Below are 15,693 nucleotides of genomic sequence, written 5' to 3'. Positions count from 1 at the left end.
TAATTGTTTATATTTCTATATTTTATTTTGAGTCTGAGGAGGGATAGACAACATTTTCGTAGCACTAAGTCATAGCACTGGATTATTACTTTTTTTTTACTTTGCCCTTTCAGCAGTCTCTAACCAGTAGACAGTTCTTTCACCACTGGTTGTAACCACAAAACGTAGAGGCCAAACGTGTAACTACAGTGTGGACACAGCATTGTTAAAATCTCAGTTATCCAAACGTCTCCGAAGGTTACAATTCTTGCCTTTCAACAGAATTTGACAGCTATTGCCTTTATATAGGAGCAATTATGGTTTTTCAATCCTTCCCATGACTGAGGGGGAATTGAGCCAAATTACACTGATTTCTGCAGGGTTTAATTCTCAAGCCTGGATATTAGTTTAATTCTGAATACAGCTACTATTTTGTAGTGCCTGTAGAGGGAGGACTTCGGTTCTCTGTGAGAACTTCTGCTTTGTTAGGCTAGAAAAACACAGATATCAAGAAATTCACAGCTGAACTGGCAAGGATAATCTATTGTAAAAATACAGAATAGGTTTCGATTCCTAGTTCAGGTCCTACGCATTGAAGTCAATACTGGATTGGAGGCGGAGATTCTTCAGTCCTCAGTATCTGATATTGGACAAGAACGTTGAATTTTGTAGTCCCCAAGAAAATTATTTTTGTCTAATTAGATCAAAATCGTGGCCTGCAGATGGTTTACTACCCAGAAACTAAATTTATGAAAGAAGTAAAATTTCCTGTTTCTTGATCTCTGTGGAGTAGACAAGAAACAGCTCAGCTTGTGAACCCATTGGCAGAGAGCAGGTCTTGTCCCCTCTAGAAGCTAGCTGTCTCATCCAAGGTAGTTCCTTTTATTGTTATTGGGAAAGTTGGAAAATACTCCAGGATATTTTTTTTTTATCTTTGTGTCTAAAATAGGGAAGGTAAGCTGCTCCCTGGTGATGTTCCCGTTGAGTAGGGATAGCCTAGATGGCTAGATTAGACTAGGCTAGCTGCCTTCCTTCTTCCTGACTAAAGATAGGCAAGTTGTGTCTCACCCTGAATGTAAACGTGTAACTGTAAGAATAAAGAGACTTCAGTGTCTACAAGCATTGCCAACCTCAAGCAGTAGCAAGTCAGGTCCCCAGTATTATGAACTTGTAAAGTGATTAATAATTTTTTTATTTTTAGGCTTTATGTTTCTGAGGTGAGGGGTGAGATTTGAGGGGGCTGGCGTATGCACTATGGATGTATCGCCTTTGGGTAAAATTTGAAGATGGAGGTTGTCTCCCAGGAGAGAGGGAAGTGGAGGTGCAGGAAGGTCCAGGAGTTGGGACTGTTCACAAACCCGTGCAGGAGTTGTGACAAAGTGGTAAGGGCTGAGGTGCTGGGGCTTCCTCAGCGCCAAGGTGAGAAGCAGCCAGGCCTACAGCTGTGATGGAAGGCTGCTGGATAATGACAGAGGAGCTGTTGTTGCTGCCGTTGCTTGTAAATAGAGTTTTAAAACCTACTTAAAATGCAGTGAAACCTGGAGCTGAGTAAACAGGAGAAGTCCAACATGCAGTAGGAGAGGAAATGGTAGGGAATATAAAATAATGTAAGCCTTTATCTAGCTGAAGGCCAGGCCTTTAAGCAAATAACCGCTTTACCCCAATTATAAAATCACTGAAAATATTTAGCATCAAAAATCTCTTCAGCTTTGGAAGACGGTCTCCCACAGGAAGTGCTCATTGCCTAAATTTAGATCAAAGCTGGAACTATTTAGTACAAGACTAAAACACAGATTCTTGTGCTAAATTCTTCCATCCTCCTGCGTCCTTCCCCTCCCTCCCCCCCCCCCTTCTTCCTCCCCTATGTAAAAATTAGCCATGTGCTTGTGTTACCTATTTTGCAGGTTTATTTAAAACTTCTCCTTCCCGAGGAATGTTGTATTTTTAAGTAATTAAGTCACTGGAGTGTGCAGTTTCTCTGGAAACTGGAGCGGAGCGGCACTGGGATGGCCCCTGTAAAGGGGGATCGAGGTGTTGGGAGGCGGCAGAGCCATTACGTTTTCTCCTTTTACTTTTGGTGTGACTTTGAGCAGGAAATGCTTTGAAGTGCACAACTATACTAAAAATAGCGGTCTTCTAGGTAGCGTGTTTAAACATACCCTTCTGCAGAGAGCAGTAACTGACAGGAAGCCTTTCTCAAATGGCAGAGTATTTCCAGTGCTGCCGTACCTTTTTCCCTTCCTTGGTGGGATGATGGTTATCGAAGCTCTATTAGGCTGATTGCTATTCCAGTTAAGGTGGCTGTGGGGGAGAGGATGAGAGACCTGCTGGGGAGGTTGAGTGGAGCTTTTCCTGCTCTACCAACAGTAGTAGGGCTGTTTGCTATCAAGCACCACAAGTGCTCGTGCCGTTCTCCACTGTTTAAACAGGAAGGCAGTGGAAACGCGAGTCCTGACTTGCTACAGATCTGGTTTATAGGGTGTCCTTCAGCAGTAAGCCTGCCTTCCCCTGCCCTCCCTGCCAGCCCCACTGGCTACTGCGTGGTAGGACTCCATCCTGCACCTTCTTTCCCTGTGCCCACAGACATTGCTCCTTGTGCTGTCTCTCAGAAAAAAACCCTCATGGTGCTTCTGGCTGCGGGCAGCACACGGTGCTGCCGTGGGGAGCAGCCCACGCAGTGGTCAGCAGATGGTCACTGCTGACAAGGGCTGGCTAACAGCTCAGGGGAAGGAGAGTGAAAGTGTAGGGAGACATCAGAGAAACATCATATGCTGAAGAGTCAGGCATTGCCTTGCTAAAGAAACGTGTAGCAGCGTTGTTTTGCACTGCAAAACTAGTCTGTAAAATTGGGTGAGAATTATTGTATTCATATGACATTGGACATGTAGTGTCAGGACAAGGGGTAATGGCTTTGAACTGAAAGAGGGTAGATTTTAGTTAGATATAAGGAAGAAATTCTTCCCGGAGAGGGTGGTGAAGCACGGGAACAGGTTGCCCAGAGAAGCTGTGGATGCCCCATCCCTGGAAGTGGTCAAGGCCAGGCTGAAGGAGGCTTGGAGCAACCTGGTCTAGTGGAGGATGTCCCTGCCCATGGCAGGCGGTTTGGAACTAGGGGGTCCTTAAGGTCCCTTCCAACCCAAACCATTCCATCATTCTGTGAAGAAACTAAGATGTAGAAATTAGAAGGGACATTCTCTGGGAAAGCACTTGGCATAGTCTAGAGTAAAAAGCCTTTCCTCCGTCAATGATCTCTTTTAGCCAGCAGACAGCATAGACAGCCTATTTGTCTGACAGGGACTTTGCAATGCCACAGTCTCCACCAGTGCTGTTCCAGAAATCATCTTAAGCGTGTGCCTTTTTGTCCTAAAACATGGAAATTGTTCTGGTGTTCCCCACACACTGTCAGCTTTGCTGTCCTCTTGCATTATGTGGAAACTAGTGTCTCCCAACACTAAAATACTTTACACATGCCCCTCATCTTCCAAAAACCTGTTTCTTGATGTCCAGGATCCATTAACTTCGTGAAGGACATTGGTGTTGTCTTGAAACTCTATGAAAACCTTAAAATGGGGATTCCATTTCTGAGTGTCTTTCAACTAGATGTCTGTTTCCAGAAGTTAGTAGCAGATTAGCCTAGTAATTTAACGGGATTTCTAACCAGTTGTTTGTTTAATACAGTTACCAGGGAGGAAAAGACTGTATTGATTCCACTTCTGATTTACTTCTTTCTTCTTTTTATGATCCTTTAATTTATGGCCAGTTTAGAGCAGGGATTTGGTTTTGTTTACCTTTTATGGTCAAATGTTTTGCCCATGTTACAGAGGTAGCTAATGAGCTAGCTTGGGGTTTATATAAGGCAGGTATCATTTTAAGTTGTGTCCTAATCAAAAGACGTCCTGTTGTAAGGAAGAAGGCCCAGATGCCTCTGTCGTATGTTGTTGTAAAGCAAATGTGTACACGTGTGAAGTTTGGAATACAGGGTCTTAGTGCAAACCGTGGGCATTGCCCATGGTGGAAAAGAGATCTCCAGAGTTCAGGATTTTATCCAGTCCTACACAATCCATGGAAGCTAGACTTTGACCTAGAAACTTTTGTAAGCCAAACTTCATCTTGAGGTGTAATTGCCTTTCAGTAAGCAATTAACACTTTAATCTACCTTTCTCTACATGAGGGTGATAAGTACTTCAAAAGAAGGTACTTTTTCAAATGCAAAAATATTTCTAAGCACAATTTGTCATGGTTTTTTGGCACTTAGTGTCTCCTGTGGACAGAAATTGTTGTAATTGCTTTGCTTAGAGATAGTGAAAATACGTACATGAGAACTTTCTTGTGATGCTTAGCAATTTATCAGGCGCTTTTTTTTTTAATCCATGACAAATAATTGCTTTACAGGGAGGTTAGGGTGTGCCTTCTATTTACACAAAGTTCAATTTAGACCATTAACAAAATAAATATAGAATATAAATAAAAGAAAAATCCCATGAAACTAATCAAGTAAATATTTTAATGCTAGTTTCTGCGCATATGGTGCCATTTGAGGGTGAGTCTGGAAAGACTTGGTCTAACATCATAGCTTAGTGTCAGTGCTAAATCTGTTTTGGAGCTTTTGCAGCACTTCACAACCCCCATCTCATTAAAAAAAAAAAGCTAAAATATTTGATATTGATTATGTTAAGCAAAAAAAGAGGAAGGTTATGTATTTGTGTTGTTATACTACTTCTGTTGCATTTGGCATTTCTTTGCCATTTCCTCAGAGGAATTAAAAGCATCTTGGGGAGTGCAGTTCCCTGACACATTTGGATCAATATGTTCTTCTCCGGCTTTGTTTTGGGTTAGATAATTTTTTTTACATCTGATGTTTACACAGAGAATTGCAGTAGCCAGAATGTTTAAAAAAAAGAAAAAGAAAAAAAAAAGAGGAAAAAAGACATAAGGGCCCACAGAAAACCAAACAAAAAAACCTCGCAACATATAAAACTTTCCTTCACTGTTGTCTCAGATATGTTTAATGAAGCCCATATGTCTTAATTCCCCCAAAGAGTACTGAATCATCCTTCTATAATTTATGATGCTCTGCATCAGTCTCCAGAGCCAGTAGGCTCATGCAGTCTTCTTGTACCAGGTCTCCCAGAGCTCAAAATGCAGCTCCAATAAACCTCGCTCACAACCGTCTCTCAGAGCATCAGAATCTGCTTATCACCTGTTCGCACAACCATTTAGGCTTCCTCTAATCACGTTTGATTCCTCCTGGCTCTACCTTTTCTGTTGGTTCCTGTGTCCACCAGACTGCTTGGCAGTGCCTGGAAAGCAGCAAGTCAGCAGGGGGATTTGTCAAGAGCAGGTAACGCCGGACCATCGTTCTGCAAGAGGGTCAGCTTAAAACCCGAAAGGGCACATGTTTTCAAATAAAGAAAAGGTTAGAAGAAGAAAGGGGAACACAGTTTGTTCCCCAGATTCAAAATACAACAGGAAGGAAGGGCCTAAGTTTCAGTCAGGGAGATTTTGCATTGACACTGAGGAAAAAAAAAAAAACAGCCCCAAATAGGAAGGATGGCAGAGTGCTGAAACCAATTCCCAGGGGAAAGCTGTGGATTTTTCTGTCACTGGATGCCTTTAACAACAGCCTGTATGAACTTCTGTAGAGAATGGCATACACTGATTTTACCTTGAGGCTTTAAATTCCTTCCAGTCTTCTGCTTCTGTGATTTTTACCATTTTGTCAATAACAGCAGCCTCCAGGTCACCCATGTCTTGTCTTTTAACGGAGTAAACTCTTCCCTCTTTTGCACCATATATTCCAATCTGGAAGACTAGGAGGTGATGTGGAAAGAGTAGAGAGTAATACCATGTTCATCTGCAGCCAGTCACCCAAAAAGGGTATGTAGAGACGTAACCTTGAGGCATCTGAGCTACCTTTGAATGTAATAGCTGGGCTCGCCAGGAGCAGGTTAGCTCTGGGAGCAGGAGTTGGACGACTGTGCAGTGCTTTGAGAGCCTCGGTAGGTAGCTCGAAGCCATCTCAGGTGCGTCTGCGTTATCCCGTGATCTGCAGCATAAGCTGCTCTCAATAATTAACAGGTTCACGAGGACAAAAAAGAACAGGAAGAGTTGTATTTCAGTTGTGTGCCTGTTTGTGGTGTTTCTTCTCGGTTCCCCATCCTTCGCGGCTGGCCGCTCGCTTTCTGCCTCGCTTCGGTCGTTGCATGTTTCCTAATGAAGGTGCTGATTTGGAGTCGGGTTTTCTTATAAATAGTGTCATGAAATGTTTCCTGTGCAACTTGGTCGTAACCGAGACTGGACTGCCTGTTGGTAATTATTACCCCAAAGAGTTTTACCCTATTTAAAGTTTTAGGAGTAGAGAATATCCTTGTAATAGTTTCCAAACTTCAGTCAGAAAAAAAAAAGCTTTTAATTCTGAGGGTTTATAGGCAGACCAAAAAAAAAACCAAAAAAAACCAAAACTGGTGAGAATCAGTATTTATAAGAAAAACATGCAGGTCAGTATTTATGTTTGTATAGGATGAACTTAATTTTTTTCCCATCGTAATTTCATGGTAAGTTTCTACTGAATTGAACGTGACTAGATTTCTCTTTTTTTTTTTTCCCCACTGGTTTCGGAAGTTGTGAGCAAAATTAATTGCTAAGTCTCGTAACTATTTGACGGGTTTTAATTTACAGAACCCCATTGAAATGTGTATTTCTTATCAGTTAACCTTCTATGTAGTTAATTCAGTGGTCAGGTTTGAATGTAACAACATGTGTGTGGGGAATTGTTTTAGCCATGAAGCAACTTTTCCATGGTATGCTTTTAATCAAGTCATAAAGAGACTAGAAATATGACTGCTAAAAGGAATATGGGTTATACCTACGTAAACCCCCATCTTCATCACTGTTGGATCTCTTCCCCTGCCAAATTATCCCTGCTGTCTGCACCAGTCGCAGAGTGCACCGGGAGAGTCTCCTCTCTGCCCGAGGTACAGCTCGTGTGGCTGTACGTCCCGATGCCAAGGTTCCAAAGGGTTGCCAGTGCCCCACCGGGCTCCCCAGGTGCAAGGCAGATGAGCCCTGGGAAGCCTGCGCAGTCCCTTTTCGACAGCTTTGTGAGCTTCCTCCACATCGGGCTTCTTGCAGGAAGCATCCGAAGCCGGTGCAGGCGTTAACAGTCGCGGGCTGCCTGGCTCGGCGCGAGCAGGATGCCGACAGTGGGCGAGCAGCGATGCGTACTGTGGGTTTTGTGTGTTGTTTTGTTTTTTTGTAATTGCAGCCAGGCAGCGAGTTGGATAACTTGGAGGAGATTCTGGATGACCTGCAGAACAGCCAGTTACCGCAGCTTTTCCCAGATAGCCGCCCAGGCGCGCCAGCGGGCTCGGTCGACAAGCAAGCCATCATCAATGACCTCATGCAGCTCACCAGTGACAGCAGCCCCGGCGCAGCTGTGGCCACCCAGAAACCAGCAATGAGGATTTCACAGAGCAGTGAGTCCGCCCTCCGTGCGCGCCTGGCCTTGCCTAGGCCAGGCGAACCCCCAAAGCCGGGGGTCGCAGTACCCCAGGATGGGCCGGCGAGGAAGCGGGCAGCTCCTTGACCTGGCCCTCTTCTTGCGTGATGACATAGCGCCATCTGCGGTCATCGCCCTTTGGAACACGCGTGGAGGTTCTGTCTGGAAGCCCGTGCCCTCTGGGGAGTTTTAAGGGGCGCCCACAAAATGAATGACAGGTCCCCCGCTGTGGTTAGCGGTGACACTGTTGCGGGGGGAGCGCCTGCGTTTTTGGGCTGGTCGCTCCTTTCCAGCAGCTCCTGCAGTACGAGGGACGAGAGAGGCTTTTCTAAGCGTGAAGGAGAGTCATCTAAAACCACAAGATTAATAGAAAGACGTGTGATAAAGAGAAATGCCTAAGTTTAATTTGAAATTGTGGCTTTTAATTGAGTCACTTCCAGCTGACAGTGTTCCTTAACTTAATTAATTAACTTACAAATCAGCGCTGAAATTTGGTCTACCACCATACAATAATGGAAAGGGAGCAAGACAGGAGTCTTCTTGGCTTCAAATGTTGAAGAAAATAGCATAAAAAGCCACTGCTTCATTTTTTTCTCCCGTTGGCTAGGATGACAGCATCTATTAATGTACATCCTTAAATATACCCTGGCCTTTTTTTTGTAAAACATAGGACTTAGATATATTTTAGACATTGTCGTGATATTAAAATAACACCATGCCGCTTTCAAATTAACTCAAATTATTATTTAGAAATGTTTTAATAAATATTAATATTAAAATGTGGACCTCATGGTTAGGAATTAGGTCGATGTGATGGGATGTATTTCCTATACACACATATAAGCAAATTCACCTGGCAGAGAACTTATATTAAAACAAATAAATAAATGTTCTGAGTTCCTGTAGTCTGGCTTTATAAATAAGAAGAAAAGTCAGGGACCTTTGTAATAAGATGTTTCTGTACTTTTTACCAATCTTGATAAACCTCATCTAAGTTCCCAAGTTCAAAAGTATCACTTGATTTGATAAAATAAGAAAAAAGTTTTTTAACTTCTTTGTAATATGGTGAACATAAAAATGCAGAAATTGCATTAAAGATGCCGTTATATCAAAGATTCCCCTAGGGAAAGCTGTCAGGAAGTATTGCAAATAATAATTTCACAAAAATGGGTAATTTATTCGTATGTATTTAGTTGGTGTGATTGAAAATGGAATCACAGACACAAGGTCAGTGTTTGAGCCCTGTTAGAGAACTAGTTGTGCGCACAGGCGGTGCTTCTATGCGTTGGAACGCTGCCCGAAGACCAGCTGAGACAGATGCTTGCCAGTCATGATCTGAAGCTCATTTTTCTGAGTCAGGCTGCAGTTTTCTTTGCAGAGACTGATTTTAAGAGCACAAAACACCTCACCAGAAGACAACTGACAAAGGTGACAGTAACCATCAAGAATGGTTCTGTTTACCAGAATATTATGGTGGCACAGCTCTAATTCTGGACTGCTTATTTGTTGTTGCTGAATCATGGAAGTATTTATTAATGAGAAAAAATGTGAAAAAAATTAAGAGGGAGATGTAGAAACAGGGCTACAGGATCCAGTATAGACTCTGTCCTTAATTTTGGTAACTTCTTCAGGGGTACAGCTTATGCTGGAAAACTTTCAAAACTGAGATAATTCCTAACAATCTGCCTCATCTGCATGCAATTACAGTCCTACTAGGTGTAAGATTAATTGGTAGTAGTATGCACATCACATAGTGGTGTATTTTGCTGTAGTGGCTCTTCTGTCAGTTAAATTGCTTCATTTAAAGTTTTAAAAATAGACATCATACCTGGTTTAGTGTCAGAATATTCCATTTTGAAATTTACATAAAAATGTCAAGAAGGGATGTTTCTCAGACAGCTATGGAAGGGGTAAGTTATGCAGCATTGAATAGCTCAGCCCAAGAGCTTAAAGTGTGTTTGGGTTCTCTTTTTTTTTTTTTTTAAGACAAGTAAAGTTTCCATTCTTGTAACTTTGCTTTTTTCTTTGCTCCTCCTGTCTAGCTTTTAATAACCCACGAGCAGGGCAACTGGGCAGGTTATTACCCAACCAGAATTTACCGCTTGACATCACTCTGCAGAACCCAACAGGTGGAGGAACTTTCCCACCCATACGAACGAGTAGCCCCTACTCAGTGATACCTCAGCCAGGGCTGATGGGCAGGAATGAAGGGATGATAGGAAGTCAAGGAACTTTAGGCAACAGTAGCACAGGTAAGACGACTTTCCATTTTTTTAAATATACCTGAGTAGCAGACTGTAGCATGTGTAACTTCATGTTGGGTTTATTAGAAGTACAGGTTATTGTAAGTACTTTTCAAAGAAAGTCTGCAAAAAGTGATGTTTCATGGGCTGTTATGTATTTAGTTTTAAATTCTCTTTCTGCATATTTTTATTCCTGTTCTTCATGCACTGCTTTTTACCTACCTGAAAACTTCTAAATGAACACAGTGTATTGGCAGTTAGAGTCTGTTCACATCAATATTCCACATTCAGCTGAGGCTTAGGTAGGTAAAGATCCAATCTTTCTGCCTAAAAAAAAAATCAAATAAATGAAACACTTTTCTGTAGAGGTACCTCTTTTAAAACAAAATTGTGGGCCTATAGGCAGTGTATGTAGGCATACACTGTTGCCTACATGTGTATCTCTCCAGACCTTGGTTTTTGCCCTTGGTTATCCTGTATTTATTAGCCTTAGCTCTCATTTTAAATTAAAGAAATGCTAACGTTTAAATCATTTTCTGAAACAAACTTTTGGGAACCAGCAGATGTTGCAGTGGTATTACCTCTTGTCACGGATTATGCCTGATCTGTGTTGCCCTAATATTGGACGAAGATACCATAGGGGGATTCACGAGAAAAGTCTGGCTGATTGGCTTATTTCAACTCGTACACAGTATGAGACTGTCCGAGCGTGCAACAACTGCTAAGGACTCGGAGTAGATAAATGGGTATTGTAAGTCCTTTCAGCTGGCTATTCACTGTCAAAATTCTATATTTAGTTTGAATCAGTATTAAAAAAGACATGTTGCCAGACACTGAAACATCCTATTTAAGAGTTTAGAGGTCAGCTTGTAGTCTTTCAAGTGTCCTATCACTTTCATGTTCTGTATACATATTAGAGGATGTTATTCATCTTATGTATACAAGTTAGAGAGTATTATCTGTGTTCCTGCCATTTGCTCTAGCACACCACATATTTCAGCTGGTGAAATATGTACAGAAATAGAACAAACCTGCGAATGAAACGCTGAAGCAAATTTTGTACAGCAGCTGAAACAATGACCCTCTTCAGAGGGTTTTTCTCCTTGGTTATATATCACCAAATAATTGAACTGACAAGTAGTGATCATTTGTGTGGCTTTTAGTATTCGTTTAAGGATGTTGCAGAATGCAGCTGGCGAGACCAGTTGTCCAGTGTGAAATCAGTGTTTTGTCTGCTCTCTTGACTGTATAAAATGGCAACGTATAAATACTGTGAATGTACATCTTCGGGTTTCGGGGGTTTTTGTGTTGGGGTTTGGTTGGGGGTTTTTTTTGGCTACTGTCAGAGTGTAGTACTCTATATATTCCAAGTGTAAATAAACTGTATCAGTTGTTTACAGTAGATGTAGGAGGACTTCCCCTAAAATAACGGTAATGAACTTCAGCATCTATCGGAAAGTTCCTGTGAGTAATTTCCCTGCACTGTATATTGGTTCAAAATCATCTGGGTGAGCCTTCAAGCTAAGAAGGCTTCTGAATGAAAGGACTCGCCAAAAGATACTTGCAAAAAGCGAGTTTAAATTTAATCCTTCTCATTTGTAAGTGTGTGTAGCGATAACATGCTGTTACTCAAGTCTTCATTCTCACTTAGCACTTGGAAAGTAAAGCACTGACACACACATCAGCAAACGTGATTCATTTCCTGAGGAAGGAAGTTAGGGCTATCCACACACCCTCGGCACCTGTTGCAGACTACATGTGGGAACACTTACTCTGAACAGCGTTTCGGAAATGATAAAAGGATCTTCCGCGTGTAACATGTATAATAATCTCCAGCCCCTTGACTAAGCAGCATAAGGCATCATTCTGTAGCATGGCACATCTGGACAGGCAGTTGTGGTGCAATGCGCTTTGACTGAAACCACTGCTTTTTCGTCGCTAAAAATGGGGCTCCTCAGGCAGTTGTAATGCTGAAGCTGATCCGAATCATGTGCTGGCACCTGAGTCTGTTTGGTTTTTGTGCAGGAATGATCGCTGGCAATGCCCCTCGACCTGCCATGACATCTGGAGATTGGGGAAGCCAGGCTCCAGCTGTGAGGGTGACCTGTGCGCCCACAGCTAGTGCCATGAACAGGCCGGTGCAAGCAGGCATGATCCGCAACCCCACGGCCAGCATCCCCTTGCGACCCAGCAACCAGCCTGGCCCGAGGCAGATGCTTCCATCTCAGGTCATGAACATGGGTAAGTCAAGGCGTGTGCGACGTTGTGCTGGTTGGCAGACACTGGATTGTCAAAGATGAAGCAGAAAAAAACAAAAAAACAAAAGTAAAGAAACCCCCAACCCTTCCCCTCAGTTATAGATTTGATGAGAACCATATTCCACAGTGAAAGTTTCCTTTGGAAGTGGGAAGGAAGGTGTGTAAAACACTGACTTTTAATGCATGTGTTGATATGAAGAATTCCTGCCGCTCTCTAGCTCCTCAGTGATGTGGCCAAAGAAAGAGGGAATGAAGTTGCTCTTGTTTATTACAGACTCTGGGGAGGGTTTTGAGACGAAATGCTGGGAACATTATCATTCTTCTTGGTCACTTTTAAAGCATGTACGCTAGGATATTGACTCTATATACCGTCCTTATGCTTATCTTACTGATTTTTTGCATCTATGATGTCATATCTGCTGGTTTATGGTTTTGAACCATTTTCGAAGTTCTTATTTTCTCAAAATTGAAAAGCCATTTTTAACAAAATAATCATGATGCTTTTAATTACTGAAGTCTTAAAAGCCTTGTTTGCCTCTACTGTAAATAGGTGATTCAGTGGAAAGAATTAAGAAGAAAGTAGATTCTTTTCACAAAAGTTATGTGGTTATTTCTCCTTTATTAGGGCCATCCGAATTGGAGATGAACATAGCAGGACCTCAGTATAGCCAACAACAGGCACCTCCCAATCAGACCGCACCATGGCCAGACAGCATCTTGCCTATAGATCAGTCAACTTTTGGCAGTCAGAACAGGTGAGTCTCACTCATCGCATCAAAACACCGAGAGGTTTTACAGGCCTGTGTTTTATACGCCTTATGGAAACACAGCCCTGCGTAAAATATTCACCAAATGTATGTCTATTTAATGCTTGCAGTATTTTATAGTCGTGAAATGTGTACTTATCGCAGTGCTAGTTGTAAATGCTCTCTCTACCATTTGGAAGAATTGGAAGTTCTGGATCACAGCGAACGCTGCCGGTGCTTCAGGTAGTTGCACCATTTTTGCCTCTCGAGCATTAATATGGGCGTGATTCTGTCTGGTTTTGCTGGTTTTATTGTTAACAGTTATACTCAAAACCAAACGTGGAAAAATGCCAGAGCCGTTGTAATTAGAACGTAGCTGTCCTTTCCCGCGGCGGGGTAGCGTTTTAAGTAGTGCAGGACATTGTTAACTTCTGGTTTGTTTGGGGTTTTTTAATTGACCTAAATTCTGAAAAGGCGAGGAAAGCAAGATAAAGGGAAAGGGAGAGCTGCCTCTTCCCTGAAGTGAGCTCCTTCTCAGGTGTCCAGAACCGCCGTTTGATCACAGTTTATTAACTTTTATGTAATGTATTCACTTTGTTCATTATTAAGATGCCTAAATAATGCCATAACTGTGAGAAGCAGTTTACACTTCTTAAAAAAGAGCCATGCCTTCTCCAAAACATTTGCAGCTTACATTAGAGAAACAATATGTATACATGTATATGGACTGTATAAGTGATACAGAAGGGACAAATAAGTGCAAAACGTTGAAATGCTTTGAATTGTGTAAATTGGGATATTTTCAGTAGTAAATGGGGGGAGTGGTGAAGAGAAAATTAAGGGGAAGCAGTTGGAAAAAAGTTGTGTTTGAAGAAAGGTTTAATCTTCTGACCACATTCTCTTAATTTTCATTATGAAAGGGTGTCTGAGAATATTATATGTCAATTTAAGTGTGGCATTTTCTGTTACTTTTCTAACTTTTTCATGCTTTACAAGATGTTTACTGTTGCTAATTCTCCCCCGGTGTTCATATGCCAAAAGCACTGTTCACGTAACTTTAACATTCACTTTAAAAAAGGCACTGTAAAATGAAATGCAAGGCCATGTTTGGTCGTCAGGCCAGGCAGGTAGTTCTTCCGTTTTGTTACCTCTGCATTTCTCATAATTTCCTTGTAGCTGAAGATGGTGAAAAAAAATCCCATTGCTTCACATCTGAAAGTAATCAGATTTTGATCATTTACATCCAGAGATTCGGAATTGCTTGGTGCTGCCACTTCTTATTTTATTAATCCCTGGGATTTGTATTTTTATAATTAATTATTTTCATGAGTATTAAATTTGAGATAAGTTAAATGGTGAGTGGAAATAATTCGCATAGAGAAAAATTAAACATTATCATTGTGGTATATAAAAGAAATAGGGAAAAAAATCCAAAGTAATTGTCATTGCTTAACATACAGAATTTGACAAATGTTTTAAACTTTGCTTTATATGTATTTATATAGGATATATTCAAGGCCAGGTTGGATGAGGCTTTGAGCACCCTGGTCTAGTGGAAGGTGTCCCTGCCCATGGCAGGGGGGTTGGAACTAGATGGTCTTTAAGGTCCCTTCCAACCCAAGCCATTCTATGATTCATGCCCAGTTACAACTTGACAGAGGTTTTTTGACTTATTTTTCCAGATCACAGATCCCTTCTTATAAATCATCTTTCAAGTTTGCAAGCAATTTGATTCAAAGGATTTTTTTTCTCTTCTGTTTTACTGATTTATAATTTAATCTGTGAGAGTTATAGTAACTTTGCTATATATGAGATTGATTAATACTTTACAATGTTTTAAAGGTATGTCATATATATCCTTATTTTTATTTTTACAGTCCAGGTTCTAATTAAAAAGAACATGTTTTTGTTAGTTTTCCTGCATGCCTCCCTTTGGTTTTTAGGTGCATAGCCTGGCGATGCAGCTCTTTCCTTCTGCTTAGCTTTGACACAGAGATTAGACTTCCATGGCAACCATATATCTCATTATGTAAACTAACTACACAAACATGTTTCTTTGTTTTTCCAAACAGACATGTAAAAAGGGTTCACATACAGTGCTGTTTCCTCCCTCCATGTGTGACAGCTTTTCTTGTCTCTGAGTAATTTTCTGAGATGAGATTCTGCCATGATGTGCATATAGAAGCTGCCCTTGCTTGCAGAATGCTTTGCTCTTTATATTTTCTGTTGTAGTCTCGTAGTATTGTGCGTGAAGTAGGGCATGTGTGAACTCTCCAAAACAAAAATATGTCATTTGGCTGGAGATAAGGAGCTATTTCAGATTTGGTTTGTTTCTCAGTAAGTTTTGTCCTTTGGGTTTGGAATAAACCTTTATTCTGCCTTTGTAACTGTGAGTGTGCTTTGCATACAAATTCAGGGGTGAGGTAAGCAGGATTTACAGAGCCAGCACATTCTGCCTGTCAGTATCAACTCCTTATCGACGCCCTTCTGAGCCACGTAACCAAGTGCATAAACTGGTACCCAAGTGTGCAGTTCCATAGGCTGGGTTGAGCTGATGCAGTGTTTTGCTACAAACAAAAAGGGAAATGTCCTTTCTCCCTGTCATGCTTCTGGCCAGCTCTTCCAGATGTCTGATTTGCACGAGCTCAGACAACCCCCGGACACCTCTGTGGCCTCTTTGGCTTGCTTAGGTAGAAAGCCAGTTAAGGAAATGGGTTCTTGTTCTACTTGTGATAGTATACTTAATCTAAGATCCAAAATTCAAAGTTACAAGTAGTTTTTATTTAGCCTTCTGCATTCAGCAACTACATTCTATATACTGACTTCTCTTCTCCGCCGTTACCCTGTGATACGAACTCAGCACTCGAGCCCACCATTGGTGTACTTACTTGGCGGACACACCGTGCTTGTAGGGTCTTGACAGGCTTTAATCACACTGTGATTTGTTTGGGTAGCATAACTTTCATCTG

At 41.6% G+C, this 15,693-nt stretch overlaps 1 protein-coding gene across 1 annotated transcript in view; it reads left to right on the top strand.

Annotated features, from left to right (window-relative positions):
* Positions 1-15,693, top strand: part of NCOA2 (nuclear receptor coactivator 2) — a gene marked incomplete at its 3' end in the record, with an annotated part of 122,846 nt that overhangs the window by 93,589 nt on the left and 13,564 nt on the right. The window contains 4 exon segments of the mRNA XM_010159610.1: positions 7,244-7,454; positions 9,520-9,729; positions 11,746-11,961; positions 12,604-12,733. Coding sequence (XP_010157912.1) covers positions 7,244-7,454; positions 9,520-9,729; positions 11,746-11,961; positions 12,604-12,733 — 767 coding nt within the window.

This window comes from Eurypyga helias, unplaced genomic scaffold (genome assembly GCF_000690775.1).
Source record: "Eurypyga helias isolate BGI_N326 unplaced genomic scaffold, ASM69077v1 scaffold3079, whole genome shotgun sequence".
NCBI classification, from domain to species: domain Eukaryota; kingdom Metazoa; phylum Chordata; class Aves; order Eurypygiformes; family Eurypygidae; genus Eurypyga; species Eurypyga helias.
The sequence above is the reverse complement of the archived record's forward strand: the minus strand, read 5'-3'. Positions and strand labels throughout refer to the sequence as shown.